The sequence below is a fragment of the Citrus sinensis genome, chromosome 9 (assembly GCF_022201045.2).
Source record: "Citrus sinensis cultivar Valencia sweet orange chromosome 9, DVS_A1.0, whole genome shotgun sequence".
NCBI classification, from domain to species: Eukaryota; Viridiplantae; Streptophyta; class Magnoliopsida; order Sapindales; family Rutaceae; genus Citrus; species Citrus sinensis.
In genome coordinates, this window is record NC_068564.1 from 27930234 (window position 1) to 27949288 (window position 19055).

General features: G+C 35.4%; 3 protein-coding genes across 5 annotated transcripts; all 3 read right to left on the minus strand.

Annotated features, from left to right (window-relative positions):
- Positions 1 to 4248: 4248 nt before the first annotated feature.
- Positions 4249 to 9285, minus strand: LOC102609182 (uncharacterized). The gene is made up of 6 exons (XM_006474927.4): positions 8732 to 9285; positions 7046 to 7430; positions 5499 to 6817; positions 5266 to 5379; positions 4821 to 4975; positions 4249 to 4513 (listed from the first exon to the last, which is right to left on the minus strand). The coding sequence occupies exons 1-6, from the start codon at positions 9179 to 9181 to the stop codon at positions 4465 to 4467; spliced, it is 2472 nt and encodes an 823-aa protein (XP_006474990.1). The 5' UTR covers positions 9182 to 9285; the 3' UTR covers positions 4249 to 4464.
- Positions 9286 to 10166: 881 nt separating this feature from the next.
- On the minus strand, positions 10167 to 13011 carry LOC102608610 (putative BPI/LBP family protein At1g04970). Of its 3 annotated transcripts, none has more exons than XM_006474925.4 (6): positions 12409 to 13009; positions 11880 to 12019; positions 11438 to 11789; positions 10859 to 11107; positions 10607 to 10732; positions 10167 to 10458 (listed from the first exon to the last, which is right to left on the minus strand). In XM_006474925.4, the coding sequence occupies exons 1-6, from the start codon at positions 12832 to 12834 to the stop codon at positions 10273 to 10275; spliced, it is 1479 nt and encodes a 492-aa protein (XP_006474988.1). In that variant the 5' UTR covers positions 12835 to 13009; the 3' UTR covers positions 10167 to 10272. The 3 variants fall into 3 exon arrangements, 1 of the variants encoding a protein (XP_006474988.1); XR_008051686.1 differs by having other exon boundaries at positions 10288 to 10458; positions 10607 to 10757; positions 12409 to 13011; XR_370306.4 differs by having other exon boundaries at positions 10288 to 10458; positions 10607 to 10707.
- Positions 13012 to 13392: 381 nt separating this feature from the next.
- Positions 13393 to 18302, minus strand: LOC102608319 (serine/threonine-protein phosphatase PP-X isozyme 2). Its single transcript, XM_006474924.4, has 8 exons — positions 17972 to 18302; positions 16836 to 16988; positions 15740 to 15802; positions 15575 to 15660; positions 14829 to 14904; positions 14482 to 14750; positions 14322 to 14400; positions 13393 to 13854 (listed from the first exon to the last, which is right to left on the minus strand). The coding sequence occupies exons 1-8, from the start codon at positions 18110 to 18112 to the stop codon at positions 13804 to 13806; spliced, it is 918 nt and encodes a 305-aa protein (XP_006474987.1). The 5' UTR covers positions 18113 to 18302; the 3' UTR covers positions 13393 to 13803.
- Between the last annotated feature and the right edge of the window lie 753 nt (positions 18303 to 19055).

The window sequence follows — 19055 nt, forward strand, 5'->3', positions numbered from 1 at the left end:
TTCTATTTTTGAAGTATTTATAATGATAGATATCCTAAATGTATCATTCATTAAGTTAATATGGAAATTTTTTAAATAACCTACTTAATTATGTTATTGTGTTGATCCTTATTCTATTTTTGAAGTATTTATAATGATAGATATCCTAAATGTATCATTCATTAAGTTAATATGGAAATTTTTTAAATAACCTACTTAATTATGTTATTGCGTGGATCCTTATTCTATTTTTGAAGTATTTATAAAAAAAATTAAAAAGTAAATGAAATTTACCAAGAAAGAGCGTGCAAAAGTTAACATCCGTGGCCCCAACATAACCTAAAACAAGCCAACAACAATTCTTGTTATACAATTGCATTATCATGTAGCTTCCAATTAGTAGAAAACAAAATTGCAAAACGGCGTTAACATACTAATTAAAAAAAAAAACAAAAAAATTAAATTTAAAAATAAAACTTAATTAAGATGGTTGGAGACATTATTTTTAAGCACATGCATGCAAAAAGGTTTTTGGGCTCTAAAGCTATGATGTAATTTGCCTCTTATTGCATGCTGCTAGCTAGATTTAGTGAATATATTATAAACTAATTAAGAAAGAAATTATTGACTAATTATCTGCTTAACAATACATATAAATTATAAAGATCCTAATTAATAAGCCCGAAAAGCATAAGTTGACAATCACTATTTCTTAAAGCTATTACTAGTTAATAATTTCTAAAATTTAAAAATAAAACCTTAACATTGCTAAGTACATACATGCTAAAAAGTTTTTGGATTATAAGCTATGATGTAATGTGCCTCTGATTGCATGCGCCTGCATAGAGTGTGTATATATATATTATAAAGTAATTACAAAGAATTATTGAGTAATTATCTCCTTAGCAATACGTATAAAGATGATAATGAACCCATTAAGCATAAGATGCCAATCACTCTGTTTCCTAAAGCATTTAATAATGTTAATTAATTTATTTCACATAATTATGTGTTTAAAGAATGATTAGGAGGCGTTGCTTATACAGTTAAACCAATTTTAGTAAGCCATGCAAAGCACTACAAGCTTTTTTCTTTTTCATTGTTTAATAAAAGGTAATTTTTTTTTTTAACTGTATGAGGGCTTTATGGGTGAATTCTTTTTTCTTTTTTTTTGGAAGGGGACTTTAGGGCCTAATTGAATCAAAGAGGGATCTATTAAAAGCTTGATTAGGATTAATTATTCTCTGATTTAATTAATAATTAAACCATCACCCCAGAAATCAAGGTTCAGATTTTAACCTAACTTCTTTTAACTACTAACTAGACTACTAGTCTTTGTTGGATTGATGTTGGATACTCGGACAAAAATGTAATGCCGCCACAACTTGCATTTTATTGCGTGCGTTTTACGCTCCTCTTGTGAAGAAATTAACCTAATTAATTTCTCCAAAATTTCCAAGATTTGAATTTTTTTTTTTTTAGTACTTAATTGCTTGGGATCTCTTATTGATTGTGAACCCTTGATTCCTCGAGTAAATTTCATGTTTTTTCTTCTTTTCTTTTCGGCGGGGGGGTGGGGGCAGCAAAAGATTGATTGTTTTAAAGTAATATGTTTCTATGTCTTTGAGTGAAGTTTGATTCAACCATATACTTTATATAAATATTTAATAATTCATAATACTAGCTCCTTACTATTAATAAATTTTGAATTGTTAAAGAAACCAATCAAAAAGCAAAAAAATACGGGAATAATGGGTTCAAACACAAATGTTTATAATTTTACTCATATCTATCATCACATTAATTGATAGTCATATATTGATAACGGCCCTTAGTATTGTAGTTGTTCTCACATATGCATTCTTACCTCATTGATGAGGTCAATGGTTCAATCAACCCTCCTCTTTTTTAGAGAATATTTTTGAGTTAGCATTCAAATGATGTTTAATCAATCATGCACTAGTAATTGATTTAGATTATGTCATATAACAAGAAATGAATAAATAAGCGCCAATATTTTTCATGATTATCTTACACGCTCTCCAACAGGCAGTGAAAAAGGGGCAGAAATTTCACAGGAGCATTACCACTGTAACCCTAATAACTATTAATTTAAACCCTAATTAACTAACTAAAGACCTGGAATCTTGTTCTCTATTTTTCCACTAATCAATCTTTGTGAACTTGACTGACCCCCCTCACACCTACAACATATTTCTTGCAGCATTAATATTCTCAAAGCCTTAAACTAGCCGTGATAGTCGCCGGCTCACGTGAATCTAGGCCGGACCGTGTAATATATTTTACTTCATCATCTACTTCTACTTGTGCTTCTGCCTTTTTGCTTTTGCTTTACTTTGTTTAACTTCTAATTAACTACCCTATGCAGCTATACTTAGGTTTTTGCTTCTACTGATTAATTACGTTCATTTTCACTCTTTTATTTTTTTGGGTTCAAATAGAAATGTTTATATATAGTGGGTGTTTGCTCATGGCAATTGGCATAAACTTTATTAACTTTTCTGTGAGACTCTTTGCTTATGTTTTAAAACTTGGACAAGAAAGATGCTTTAGCATTGGTGGTGTTAGATGGGTCAGAAATGGTTATATTGCTGTGATTTTGGACAAAGCGTGACAAAGTTTCTAGCCAGTTAAAAGAGACAAGTGATCCGTAGAGCACAGAACGTGGTGGAATGGTCAAAAAGGTATAGGTAGATTCAATTAATTCTTAGGGTTTCATGAAGCTATTGTCCAACATTTCACCATGGACCACAATTTCATTTTGAACCTCATTTCAGATGATCACGTGAGCCAAATTTACAAAAACAAAAGAACACTCAAATGAGTTCAAGAGGATTAAAACCCATGATTCATTTTGGGTGCATCTGCATGTTAGCTACCCTTTTTAATGTAAATAATAAAACCCTCATTAATGTCCCTGCTGCAATTATTATTTTTTCAGCACAATGGAGTGACAGAACAAGGGGAAGAAACAGGTTTCAGCAGCATTACGAGCGACGGCTGATGATTGATCTGCCTTACATGGACTTGTCCATTTTCGGAGGCAAGGAGTTCAGAAAATCAAATGAAAGAAAGTGTTGCCAGTTACCGTTGAGGCTACCAACATATACAATCACGCAATATTATTAATTGCTTGGTTAAACGCTCCCAACTCCCTCTTGAAAACTTCGTATTTCTATTTTTTTCTTTTTTTGTTTTTAATCACATTTTTTTCTATTTTAATAGTGATGTGTACAATGTATAATAAGGTGTGACAGGAAGTTTTTCAACTAAGAACTAGCGAGGTAGGTGGGCGTGCTGCACTAGACATTGCAGTAGTGTAGTCGTTCTCGCCATTTCAATGCTCGCTAATGGATTACTTTATATTAATTTGCTGACATAAAGCTAGCGAATAAGAAGTGGCACATGCATCCTTTGAACTGACATCTTATGAGCAAGTCGTCGCCTTAGATTATTGAAAAGGGGCCAAAAAAAAAATGGGGTTCATCTTTTGACAAATGTGAAGTCTAGATTCTGCGAAGCATGGTTTCAATTTGCAGTACTTGAGAGGAACAAACTTCCAGCAATTATTGAGAAGCAGTAATGGTCTGGTTCTGGATTTATCAGGCAAATCCTTAAGCTAGGTAGGGTGCAGTGACGACAAAGATAATAAGTTTCAACGAATAAAAATTTCACAATAATAAACATTTTTGCTAGCTGTGCCTCTTCTGATATAGCTAAAGCAATAGCCTGATTAAATTAATGGTTTCTTCCAGATAAAACTTATTAATTAAATAGAATAATTCTATTGCTAAAAGGTTAATTGGATCACAAGGCAAGCTAGCTAGAGATTTGCAATATCTCTCTGAGTTTACGGTTTTTCCTACAAGTGAGTGCAAAGAAGAGAAGCAAAGCAACCAAAATATTGTACTGCAACTGTTAATGCAAAAATGGATCAGAAGAAGCAACAAAAAAAATTTAAATTGTTGTCTATTACTAGCTCCCTAGATGTAGCAGCTGCAAATTCAATGGTATTGGGAATTGCAGATTTGCTTGAAATTCTGGGTTCAACTTATTATTATTATAAATACGAGTGTTGTTAGATCGAGGACATTCAGCTGAATAGTATTTATTCAAGTACATCAAGATCACAGAATATGAATTGCTGAAATACTTCCGAGAAACTTTTATGATGGTATCAAATTTGAGTAATTATTGAATGATATCCTCAAGCGAGGGAATAATAATAATCACTAAAAAGATCCAAAATACAACACAGCAAAAATACGACATTTATAATTTACTTGGCCTTCATACAACAAGAATTGCGAAGCACCAAAAATGGGGCAAATTTAAATTGCTATTGAGATAATCATACAGACTAAATACTAAAGCCATCTACATATGATACAAGATGAGAGTTCTGGCGCTCCTTTATACATCAAAACTCGGAGCACCCACATGTCAGTATCTGTTTTGATCAGATCAACCGGAAACTGGCCGAAAAACGCCTTTGAGTTCATCATAAAACCATCTGCAGTAGAAAAAGTTTGTACCATCAGAGATAGAGAGAAAAAGAGAACAAATGAATTGAATTCCTTTTTCATTACAATGTTAATTAATCTGATGAGAAAATTGCCCAAGATGTTCAAATAGATTAAAACTAAGGCACGATTCTTTTTATTACTGCTGTAGCCATTTTTGATGCCATCTCAGGGACTGTATATCTAAGATGTCTCCCCATGGTTGTAAAAAAGTTAGAAACGAGGCATGCAATGCATCTTCTAAAAAGCAATGTTGGTAAAGGATTTGTATGGAATGAAAGAAAAAGAAATACATACTGGCACAAGAACACTGGATGTCTTCCTTTATTTGCCTCATTTCCCAAGTGATTTAGTCTTTCATTCTCTTCCTTAAACTTGCCAGGAGGGAGAACTTCACATGGACCTCGAATCAAGCCAGCCATGACAGAACTCTCATTATTAGATTCATAGAGCTGCACATCAACAGCGAGTTAAAATGAAAATTAGCAATGCATAACTAAAATTAAGTATTTTCAGACTCCAATCCAAGAAAAAGGAGAGGTAGACATTCAATTAAATGAAGTAAGCTGTGTACATGACCTTCCTATTGTCTCACCCCCCCCCCCCCCCCCCCCCCCCCCCAGCCCCACAAAAGAGTACACCATCAGGCAAACCGTCTAAGAGTCAGTTAGTTTAGTTTAAAAATTATTCTTATATATCTAGTAATTCACATAAAAAGAAAACATTTCAGAAACTAAATCACCTCATTGCTTTCAGGGGCACAGGGGCAGCCAACTGCCTCCGGCAAGTCACCAGGAAAGAAGCACCTATTGACCATAACCCACTTAGAACCAGTTCCAGTATCCTCCCACATGGTCTGCAATAGACAGTAAAAACCATACAAATCAGAAACCAAGATGGAAGATATGCACACGAGAATATTGGTAAAAATTACAAGTAATAAAAATTCCAGGGCATGCACTATTTTATCCTTGCCTGAAGTTTAGACGGCATCAATTTGTTGTTGCTAGAATGCAAAAGAACATGATCCTTTACTTTATATGTTACTCCACCAATGCGACAAGACTGGTAAAACTTCTTCCCATCCACAATTTGAAGTACATCCCCAATCCATTGCACATTGTGCAAAGCATCAGAAGAAATCACAGAATTTCCAACAGGGTTTAGCCGTCCAACAACTTCCTCATCTTGCTTTATTGTAGAGCTACTGTCATGACTATTCTTTAAAGAAACTTCAGCACTGTTAGCCAGATCTGTACGGACAACTTGTGAATTGTGTGAAGGCTGTGATGCAGCAGAGTGATTACTAACAGTCTCCGATGAGATAGCAGGATGCTCTGATTTTGATTCAGAAGCCAATTTCTCCAACTGTGTCGAAGATTCACATACTTGAGTAGATTGGATCGGTCCATGAGAATCACCAGGAGGAGGAACGACCCCCAAAGGTTTTGTCACGTTACTTGGGTAAGTTCCAGAAGAAGTTTCCTGATCCTTACTCTTTGTGCTCGAAACCAAATTACCACCCTGTGTTGCTCTTATATTGTGAATTTTCAAATCAGAGTCATTGGAGTTGCTGCCTAGGGCCCCAGACCCACCAGAGCTTCCGTTCACTGTAATCTTCTGCTGATTATTTACTTTTTGATCCACAGATATGAATTTCTTATCTGAAGGAGACTGAATTACTGATGTGTTGGAAGGCATTTTTGTTGTATTTATGCTTCTCATGACACGACCATATTTAGGGGGCAAGGGCTTTCCATTGGATAATTTCAAGCAACTCATGCAGTGCCACTCACCACCTCTAGGGATTCCTTTCTGATTATTCATTTGCAGACATTTTAAGTGAAATCCTTTCTCACAAGCATCACAAAGAACTACAGTTTCCACCTCATTCGCAGTAAGTTTGCATATTTGGCAAGTAAAAGCCTTGCTCATGTATTCTCTTGAAGGCGGGGTCCATGTGGGATGCTGCGGAAGCTTCGGATGCAATAACTTCTGAACAATTTTAGCAATTTCACCATGATTGCTGCCAAATTGTGGGGCTTGGACGATATTTGTGCCTTGCAAAGGCTGATGCACGTTAGGCATATTTCCAGTTTGAGAAATGAATGGTCTAAAGCTCTGATCTCTTACAGCCTGAGGAGCCGTCCGTGACATATCAGCAGGTCCCTCAAGCTTGAGAGGAATATGATTCGGCACCTTATTTTCTAGTACAGCTTTAGCCGATGAGGCAGATTGGGGCTGTACAGACCAAGTTGGAGCATTCACTAATGGATGATTTGCAGAAGCATTTGCTGCAAATGAAATAACATAGGCATGAATTGTACAATCAAAATGAAGCAAAAATATTTCCATATCAAACAAAAATATACTAATGGAAAGTATATGATAACATTAAATAGTTGAGTATATTATTTAAGAAAAAGAACGACGGCTTTTAGACTGACCACAAAGTGAAAATGATAACATCATTTACCATGTACACCCATGATTTGAAACCAGAGAAAAGAGGGAAGGATTACCTTGTACTTGTGACACATAAGAAGACCCATTTGATCCTCCATCCAATTTAACTTGTGGTTTCTCCACCCTCGGCAGTGCTAATGAAGATGAATCCCTTCCTAGATGGCTGCTAGGCAACCCAATGGAGACTGTGGGTGGTCTTGCATCATTGTTCGGCAACTGGTATGGTAGAGATGCAGAAGTTGTAGCATGAACATGGACAGGAGGTGATGAAGTGGAGAAACCTCCAGAGGATAGAGTTGGTGAGGAACCTACTTTATCTAATGGAAACATTCGAACAGTATGTGATGTCCCACGGTTTTCAGGTGCTGTGCCAAAACTTGTTTGCAGCGAGTTGGAAGTATATGCAGTAGGTTGTGTTGAGAATTTCTTAGGTTCTTCCATCTGGGTTAAAAAAGAGAAAGAAAAATATCAGAATTTGCATACTATTTAGTGCTACACGGCATGTTAAAGTAGTTGGGGAAAAAATCAGTTCAAGATACGCTAGCGCAAATCATTGTGATCCTGCAGAACTACAAACCTTTTTTTTTTGGGGGGTGTGGGGGGCTACAATTTGGATCTACTATTCTAGCAGAAAATACGATGTCTCAAAGATTCACTCAATTTGAGTCCCAATTAACAAGAAATTTAAGAGAATCTCAGATACAATTTCTTTCAACTCCTAAGCCCTTTTAACAACACCAGACATCCCAAATCTCATGATAACAATCTCTAAAGTCACAAAAACGACAAGATTAATATCAAGTAATGATACCAAATTCAATGGACCAAACAAATCGGTAAAATCACCTAATACATAAAATCCACATCAATCAAACCCAAAATGCCAAATGGATCCAAATTAGTTGACTACCTCTAAACCGACAGAACCAAAACCCTCATCTCCCCATGGGCAACTCAACCTTCTCAACTTGAGTTTCTTATATATTCTAATGAAGAAACAACTTCAACTTGTTTGCTCTTCCTAAAATATTCACTAACAAAAAATACAGCATGAAGAATTTCAAATTCAATGAAACAAATATCAATAATAAAAAATGCTAAAAAACTACCCAGTAATTGCAGCTGTAAATTAAGCAAAAAACTCAATTACTGCTGGGAATTGCATAAATTTCATATAAAAATAAAATAAACTCTCAAAAAACCACTCCACAATAACCAAAAAAATTAATCTAAAGGAGTTAAATTTATTCTCTGCCTCTCCACATTGTTACAACATCACATAGAGAATAGTGATCAATACCTATAATAATTAATGGCATAACACAAAATTAAACCAACCTACAATTTCAATCCTGCAAAAGCCACATAAATCTGCAAAAGGAAAACCCTTTACCTTTCTATTACTAAACTCACTGTTAGCAACAATTGCCAAACACATAAAAGCCACATTAAACATCAAATTAATCAAAATAAAAAACAAACCGCTATCCCTCATCCCCTGAAAATCATCGAACCCTGTTCAAGAAAACCCCTTTACTTTCTTCCCACTACTTAATTTTGAAAATTCGACCACTAAAGTTCGTAGAAAACACTCAATTTTACTTGGGAGACCAAAATAAAAAACCAAACTATTCATTCTAAACCAATAAACACGAGCTAAAAATTCCAAATAAATAAATAAAGAAATAAAATCGTCTTTTCTTTTCTTTTTTTATATGATAAAATAAAATCGTCTTTGTTACCTTCCTCTTGCTAAGCTCAACCTTCTCCTTAATACTCAACCTCTGTCCACGAAACCCTAATTTCTGCTCCTTAACCCTCCCGTTAAGGCCCAAATCCTCAATCAGCCCCACAATTGCGTCTCTGGCCACAATGTCCTTAGGCGCCAAGCCCTCGCACATGTCCACCAACTTCTCTCTCGCTTCCGCCATCAACCGCCGTTCCACCTCCGTCGGGCCCTTCCCTCCCCCGCCCCTCATCCGCCACATAGCCGACAGCACCAGCACGATCTCCGCCACTCGCTTCCCCTCTTTCCCCGCCGCCCCAATTCGAGCTCTTTTCTTGGACTTCATTTCAGGGTCTTCTCCGTTTTCTGCCGCCCTTTTCTCGTTTGTTTTTGTTGTTATTGAAACGTCTGGCTGGGGATTAAACGGTGCGTTTGCGTTTGGGGAAGTAATTGGCGCTGGATCCATTGTGTTTCAGAGTTTAAGCGCATGAACGGTGTCGTTTATGCGGGAGCTTGATTTGAACGAGAGACGTTAATAATGTTATGTTACGGGGTACTGAGTGAGAGAGAGAGAAATATAAAGAGAAACAGGGGTTTGTTTAGAATTTCCAATTTCCTTGGTTTATTTCGTGAACCGGTTCTTATTTTGGGGTTGGACGGGTTCCTTAGTTTTTTTTTTTTTTTTTGGCTCTTACTATTTTTAATTTAATAATAAATTAAAATTTCAAATGTCAATTATTAAATCAATAACATTCTAACTACTGTAGATATAAAAGTCTTATTCATCTTATAATAATGTTCACTTCAATGTTAAAAAAAAAATATAAAAGAAAATCTTACATGAGACAGACGCGTTATATCATTTACATATTCATGTAATAAGATTACAAGATACTCACACATATACATTCTAAAACTGACCAACCACAAAATGAGAGAAAATAAAATTTTAAGACAAATATCATAATTTGATTGGATGATCTCATTGAAATTATCTCTCACACTAATTTTTTTTTTTTAAGATATGGAGTCGTACACTTCTTTATTGAGGTTGAAGGAATTAAATCCTTATCCAATTCACCAAAAAAATAATTATCTTTATTAATTATTATACAACATTTGCAGCACATTTTATAATTTAAATCTAAAGTTGTTGGAGTATTACACAAATTTTGCAAATGTTTTTGTTTATGATATTCGTCGTCACTCTATCAACTGTACTACTGCTACAAAGAGGGTGCATTTTTCATTTTAACAAAGAAAGGGTAAGGAATTCAATTAATTGCGAAATATAATGGATGAATTAACGGATGAGGGTTCGTATGTCTTTTAATCAAACCTTAGGACATAAGGGCTTACGTCCCTTTCCCTAAATAATTACTCGACATATGCTAGTTTTCTATTTAAATTAATCTTGCTGCGGGTCATCCTTTTCTACATAAGGCAGTATGTACATGGAAATTGATCAAATTCTATAATGCATTTTGGCAATTGATACAACAATCAAGTAATCAACAGTGATACATCTTCACTTCTATTTAGCTTCTTAACTTACAGCTACATTTGTAAAGATGTCAAGCTTAAGGCTGCCAGATCACTGCAAACAACCACCCAGGAATTGGTGCAGAAAATTTCAGCATTCTCAAGTGTAAAACCAGAAGGAAGTGGCAAAGGAAATCCTCTTCTGAGATGTGCGTTTATGTATGGCAAGAAGCCAGTCTTGAGAATAGTGGACATCATGGACTGCAAGCACATTTTCAAACAATATCAGATGATGAATAGCCAATTAGTGGAAGATGAAACAATAGCTGCATTAATATTACTATGCTGAGACTCAGCACAGATCTATGTAACAACGCATATTGAAATGATGAAACTCAACTAGATATACCTGGAATATGTGCATGTTAAGATTGCCGATCCTGCTCCACGTCAAAGATGCTTTAAAGTCGTTTAATCTAATGACACCGGCCAGGTTATCTCCTTTGATTTCTGGAAAACAAGAAGTGTTTATTACCTGTGCCAAAGCACCAGGCTCTCAGCTAGCACAATATACGCAAGTGAGTGGGTCAAAAAGAAAATGAATGAAGTTCGTAAATGGCTGTATGTTGTGTGCAGCTGATAGATTTTCAATTAAGCTCACCAATGAGATGCATGCAACAGGTATAACTTCACTGGAGTCCAGAACATTGATTGTCATATCTAAGTCAATGGTGCCACCTATGTCATGCTCTGAAACATGTATCTTTGGAGGACTTGTTACGGATATATATAGATTCATGCCATCATTTGGGTACTGCGTGTAGAGTTGAGGTATAATGTGCCTCCATCCGGAAGTGTTGAGAACAGACTTCTCTGGTATGTCATCTATGATCCAGTGCAGACGATTTGCCTGAAATGGAAAACAAAGAAAAATAATTAATAAAAAGAAGAATTTAAGGGCCCAGTGATAAAGTTGTGCAGTTTCAGCTAGACCAAGGTCAGTTTAGTAATTGGGCGCAAAACCCTTTCATAGGTAACCTAGCCCTCACCCAAAATAGAGCAATGCCCATCCAGGTCTAGCACAAGCCAAGCTGAAGCCATAAAAAGACCACTGTCCCAGACTCCCAGATATACAAGCCAGACAAGATTACATAACGTTATTTTTCTTGGCCAGGCTTATCCTGGTAAAAGAGTTGTTTAATCATGTGAAAACTCAAAGTTTAACAAAGAATGAACTTACATTGAAGTAGACCAGTGCACCTGAGCTGAAAACATTTTCATTCAATTGAATTCCGATCATCTTAGCTGGACTACTGCAGGAAGCAGAAGACTCAAATCCTTTGTGGTAATAGTTCAACATTGAAGTGCCACTACTTGCAGTAAATAAACCATTGATTTCAACTTCAACAGAAGAATCACTCAATACAGGACTTCTCACAAAACTAGTATTCATTGAAGCGATATCACTAACTGGGATTTGCTTTGGAAGTGATTGAAATATAGAATCCAGCTTTGTTATCAGTTCACTTATTTTTTTCGTGACAGCACTTTCGACTGCAGACTTTATTTTGCCTTCAAATGCTTCAAACAACCTGGAGATATCAGGCTTAATAGAATAAATTCATCAATTCAACAAACTAGTATCTGACCCAAAAAAAAAGGGGTGTGAGGGGATTGCATACGCTTGATAAAGCCAGGATGCTCCGCCATCCACCTTTATAGAGATATCTCTCACATGACTTCCACAGTCTACGAGAATAACCTTAACTATCCCTCCTTGTTCCTTCAAAGATACAGTTAGCCCCACTTCCAGTCCTTCAACCTTGAAGAAATTTTGTTGATCTCATCATCAGCTTGATAAAAGGAAAAAGAGACGATCTAAACCACAAACACGTGGTTAAAAAAAAAAAGGGGGATACCAAAGCATCTACTTTGGTTGAAGTTCTATTTCATTCCAAGAGACATATCACTTCGACATCTAGTTACAGTCTTCAGACGCTTAATCAAATTGAAACTTAGGATATTTTTGGGGTCGAGGTGCTGTGACTTTCATTCAATACACATTAGTTGCTTTTTACTTTCAAAATAAAGCACACCAGCACAGCAATTACAAACATACCCAAAAGGATATATGACTAATCCGGTATAATTTTCGATAATTTATAAAATAAATTCTCATAAAGTAAAAGGGCAAGGATTCTAGTTTGATACCAGAACAGTAGCAGCTCCAGAATCAGAAATGGTTGGCAGCAACCAAGAACCATAAGAGTACTCCCAATTCATGCCGCAATCTGCGGTAGCGCCGGAAACAGATAGCAGTAAATCTGTGTCTCCTGTTTCAACATATGAAGAATCAATCCCGACACTGTAGATTATAATATTGGATAGAGCCATGTGAACTTTCCCAATTAGTGGAATTTTCTTGGACTTCTCGATATCTGGCAGCTCGAGTGGAATTATAGAGGAAGTAGCCTTGTTTATCAGATAATTTTTGAAAAAATCAAGACCCTTTTTGGATATAACAGCAGAGATGTATCCTCCTTCATTGACTTGGACATGGGCACTAGTAGGAATCAGCAGTAACGATAAGAACATGAACAAAATAGCTGGCGACGAGAATTTTATGAAGCAACCCATTAGAGCTTAGGCTTTGACTCAGAGAATTCTTCAGTAGAAACTCTTTTCTTTGGATACTGATGGCTTGTACAATTATTGGTTTGGGAACAAGAAAGTTTGTTGATTCAAGTTTTGTAGTTTTGTTCATCATTTCACTCCATCGAACGTTGGAAGATATTTTAACCAACAAGGAGTGCCACGTGCATCAATGTCAGCAATTTATAAAACGACTCCAAATCCGTGGGACTATAGATTTCCTAAGTTAGCATCAATGCAAGTACAAGATTCGCATAATTCTGGTCTTATTTCCCAACACAAACCGCAAACTATCTTCCTACAGACGGCAGAATGACGAATTGACTTCGAAAATTTCAAGTTCTATGTGAAATAACATAAAATCTAACGTGTTAAACTTGCAGCTGAGGCATCTTGTTATGGGCAGTGCTCTTTGGGCAGACTGTTTGAGTTCAGGTTGACCACTGAAATGACAAAGTCAAGGCCAAAATGCCTCCACTTGCGATCATACAATAGTGCTTGTGTTCAAGTGTTTCACATGCAACGAGGAATAAGCATAACATAGAAAAGAGAACCATTTTTTTTTTTATAAGAATCATGATATAAAATTCCTCCAAAGTCCCTCGTCAAATCATTTTTCATAATCTACGGGTAAGACCCCTTTCTCGCTCACTCTTCTCCTCCTCTTTGGAGAACAAAAATAGTGTTCTGTATTTCGTGATTCACTTGCAGATCAAATACTACATAGTAACACACTCTACTACAAGCAAACATCAAACAATGGCGGATGCAGGCAAACCCTAGAATCCAAACTGATCAACAACTGGAAAGTACAAGTCTTGCTGTTCATTTGAGGAGCTGATCATTGAGTAGCCTACAACCAGTTCTTTTTGTATTGCGAGATCATCACCATGTACCGGCAAATCTTGGTTTTCCCATACAAGCAAATTCTCTAAGAATATAAAACTTCAACCCTCATAAAAAGTAATCTGGTGCAGGTTTTTTGGCAGGAGCCCCTCTTGATTCCTGCATTTGATTATTAACTTTCAGTGGATCAATATAAATCAATTTAAGAAACAACTCTAGCATTATAAAAGGAAAAGAACAGAAAAATAAAAAAGAACTTTTATTTTGGGGAAAAAAAAAGGGTTGCTTGAAAAGGTAGAAAAGCAACATGGAATATATGACCCCACTCCATATGCAGCCAAACACACTCTCAGATTTGTATGAATTGTAACTGATTAATTTGGAGAATGCAAGGGTGGAGAAATGATTTCCTATACGATCCAACTGTAAGAGCATTGCAATCAAATCAAATGATACTTCATCCCCAGCCTTTTTAGGGAAAAAAATACATCTTGGTAAGCTAAAACTGGTTCGCCTTTTAGTCACTAAAATTTTTTAACCCTCATATGAGAAGCATATGATCAAATAATTAGTCAAAAGAGAAACCAAATTGTGCAATTAACAAAAAGAATATCACATGCACATACCTGTGGGGCAGCATCGAATACACGAAACTGCTTGTTAAGATTTTCATCGAGTTCAAGTATTGCTGCTACATTGCCACATCTGTAACACATCCAAGTACAATGAGATTAATTTCCTCTAAAAGAAGAAAAAGGAGAAAATTTCCAATTGATGATTGTTTACCGATAGCAGTAATTTGGAGCTGACCAGACTGTCACTATCTGGTTGTTGAACATCCATTTATATCCTTCCATTACCAACTGATGAGCACGACATATGTAGTCAATGTTGTTTGAGTGGTTGAAAGAAGTGACAACACTGCCACCAAATAGGAAACCAGCGCCACGGGGACTCAATCCCCAACCATCTACGATATCTTCAGGATCTGACCACAGAAGGTCACACATGGCACCATCATGAGGTACTTCTTGTTTACGATCAATTGTTCGAATCTGCGAAAAGGGGTCATGTTAAAAGTGTCCTATAATATCTTCAGAGTTTTCTAATACTATAAGGATGGCTTCATGAACCTGATCCAATGTTGAGATGGCAGGAGAGAGACCACCATGGACACTAAAAATCTTGTTCTCTATGAGAGCAGACAAACTACAATAAAAGAATAAACTTCAGTAGAAATAGTAAAAGGAAAACATTAATCACTGAACGTAGTTTGATCCAGAAGTAACGTAAACATAAAGAAATGGCTGCAAATGGCCACTAGAGTATAATCTCAATTTAGTGAAGGAAAAACTAGTAAATTAGTCAATCCTGTTATAATGACTTCAAAGAAGAGAGTTCAGGGAACTAATAATACAGGAAGAACATATGGAGAAATATAGACAAAAAGATTTAATACAGAAACTAGCAATTGCTTCCAAACACACCAAAATATAACAAAACACAAAACCAGGGCACCTGTTCAACTCGATAATAACGATTGTAACATATCAACTGCAATAATTATGAATGCCAAATGATAAAGGAAATAAACATAGAGGCAGATAAAAGGGTATTCAAATATCAATAACATAATGGTGAAATTTCCCATGACACCAAAATGTCATAAAGTAGCTCCAACTTATGACTCTCTTGGGTGCAAGTACCAAATAAAATTTGATAATTACAACCATCTGATTGAATGAAAAATCAAACCATTCAACTGGCACTATATGAGACCCTCCAATACTTGTGCAACTTTTACAATTCTGTGGTTCTTAAAACTCCCTTAATTTCCAAAATACAGTATCCAGTGTTTTTCTAATGGAAATTCACAAACCTTAAATAATCAAAAATATCGGTGCAATATCTCCAAACATTCACAGAGCCATATTTACGTAGGCATTCATCATAGAATCCATATACCTGTTAAGAAAAGACAAAAAATGAATATTCTGGACAAATAATGAGTTGAAAAAGGACACGTCAATTATAGAGGCCTCACCTGTGTGATCTGACGACTTTCATGGTTCCCTCTAATGAGTGTTATCCGATCTGGATATCTCACCTGATAATACACACATTATTAGTCGAAAATGCAATAGAATCTCTAGGGAAGACTTCAAAGGGTAGATTCAAGTAATCGGATAAGCATGACCTATCAATGTTTTCTAACTGACGGTGAAAAGTCGAATGAACAAGGCACAGTCGAGAAAAGTGTTGCTGAACAACCCTAAACAGTAGCAGATTATGAAGCCTACTTGATGTAGAATGGTAAGATGAGGATGATCATATAGTAGTTTAGCATATATGAAAGGGGCACGGTCCTTTAGCTTCAGCTACAACAAGTTAGACCCACAGAGGGGCTTATGAAGATAGAATAGAAAGCTATAGCATTGGGATTATGAAGATTTCCATTTAACAGTCCTAGTCCAAAAAGCATTTTAACTAGAACTGCCTGTATGGCATCTCCTCCGATTAAATCAATCAACACTTTCCTGATATTCAACCCAACTAAATCCCATTAACTAATTTCGGGATCAGCATGCAGGAACTAATTTTGGAATCAACTTGATGCCAGCTCTTGGTCTCCTTTATATCTCTAGAAGTCCAGAAAAACAAGATAGGCTTTTGAAATAGCCATGACATTCCATAAGCATTTTTTATCGTAATTTAAAAGAAAGTTTACCATCAGCACAAAATCCACCAAATAGTATGATATCATGCATGGATCAGATAAAGCATGGCATCTTCAGAAAAAATGGTGTCTTCCACAATGGAATCTGAAAAGTGAGATTTCTAGTAAGAGTTCATCCACCAGCATGTTGTTTAGATGTAGCACCCCTTGCTTCAGCAAATTGCAAGAGTACGGTAGTGAGTTTTTTATTAGATGCATGCAACTTTTATTTTCAACTTTTTTCCCCTTAAAACAAAACAAAATACGGGTATGCTTTAAAATCCAACACGTGATATTTATATGAAAATATCAGAGTGGGAGCAAATTGGATAAATCCGAAGCAAAAGCAAAATAAAAATGGTCTGGTTCATCAGACCAACAAGCCAACCAAACTTTTCAAAAGAGAATTGTGTATTACTGTTACCTTAAGGGCAAGCAGAAGTAGAAACGTCTCGACGGAGTAAAATCCTCTGTCAACAAAATCTCCAAGAAACAAATAATTTGTCTTTGGGCAGTCACCTCCTACTTTAAAAAGCTCTTTCATGTCATAGAACTGCCCATGGATGTCACCGCATATCTGTGCAATAGAACAGCCAAAAAACATTAGCATCCTTCTTCGAAACTAAGATCATACTGAAGCTCAACCCAATTACCTAGATGGTTAACCATACCAAATAGACAACAGTCTTTATTTAATTATTTTCGTCACCAAAATCTACCTAGAAGAACTTCATGTTTGTGGTCGTCGGTAACTTACACTTGGATGCGCTGTGCATTCTCTAACTCTATATTTGTAAACTTAGCTTCTAAACAAATGTTAATTAGCAGCATAAACATTTATAAACACTAGTGTAGTTGCTACAATGGCTTTTAAAAAGATTCATAGACATTTAACCGTTCAAAACCAAGGAAGAAAACACTTTCAATAGCAGCATTTCACTTAATCCAGGCCATATTATGAAATTCTATGCATAACCCCAAAGTCATAATGTAATGCAGATCCATGCCTACTAAAATCTCCAATTAAGAAACATCTTTCAATCAAATCCGATAATCTTCCTATATTTCAATACATAACTCTTTTGACATAACAATTTACGTCCAATTAACTCAAAATTCAGACCATCTATTTCATTCTCCAATATATCACACCTTATTAAGGCTTTTTTTCCCCTCTTTTGCTTTATATTTTAAGCATAGCATTTTGGAAATTAAATCCCCTCGAATCCCACACCAACATTCACAACCCCAGAGGTTTTACCAGCTAAATTAGCTATCACCCACCACGTCTTATTAGTTATACACAAGCAGACCCATCAATTTTCTTTTGGTAATAATTTGCGTAAATAAAAATAAAGGAGAGAAACATCGCACAGCTCAAAAGCAAATCCTAAATCCAAATTAAACCCAGAACCAAAAACCAAACAAAAAAAAAATCAGAATAAATTTTATCCTATTAATTTAATCACAACCATATATAACATTCAGACACACACAAGTCACAAACATATATTCTAATATAGATACGGAAAATAGTATCAAAACGGGGGAAAAAAATACAGTGACAGGGGCGTCAACACGTTGAACGTTGCTTTCTTCGACGAGGATTTCCATGGCTTTGAGACAAAGGGCTTTAACCTCCGACTCTTTCAACGGCTCGCATTTCTTCAGCTGCTCTATTTGCCTATCTAAATCCGACATCTCTTTTTTTATCTTCCCTTCACTTCACTTCACTTGAGTTCCTCTAACCTAACTGATGCTCGCCCGATTTTGAGCCGCGCCTTGTGTCTCTCTGTCACCTACTCTGCGTGAATGAATGAATCCTTCTGCATCTACAAACTTTTCTTCACCACTAACTGAGTTTATGTGCATAATAGACTTAATAATATTAATCTTAAATGTGCGAGCTTATCTGGGGTTATCTGTGCAGTAATTTGTGAAAGTGGCCACTTTCTGGATGGGTTTAAAATAAAATGTCCACCACAAACTTAAAACTTCGTGACTAACCCGAGATCAATTGCAAATTACCACGGTACCCTCAAAATGAATTCGCAAGACCCGTTTGCGGTTGTTCGAGGTTGAAAATTATAAACTACTTATTTAATAAGTTTTGAGATAAATATTATTTAATAAATTTTTTAAAATTTTTTATTTTATAATTTTCTTTATTTTGAAACTAATCCTTAGAAGTAGAAAGATGATTTTTTTTATGAGTAACTTATTAAATAAGTCACCATATCTTTTTAAAATTTTTATTATAATCTTAGTATTTTAATAAAAATATAATTATATTTTTTTTCATACACAGAGGCAGGCCTAGGGCTTTTTATTACTCAAGCTTATTTATAAATTTATAATAAATATTTGTGTGAATGACGGTACATGTGAAAGAGTGTGTGTGTGTGTGTAGAGTAGCACATCAAAACTCTTAATAAAATACATATATTTAAAAAAAAGGACAAGAATACAACAAATAAGCTTGTAAGCTTGAGGTTGAAATATTATAAACTACTTATTTAATAAGTTTTGAGATAAATATTATTTAATAAATTTTTTAAAATTATTTATTTTATAATTTTCTTTATTTTGATACTAATTCTTAAAAGTAGAAAGAGGATTTTTTTTATGAGTAACTTATTAAATA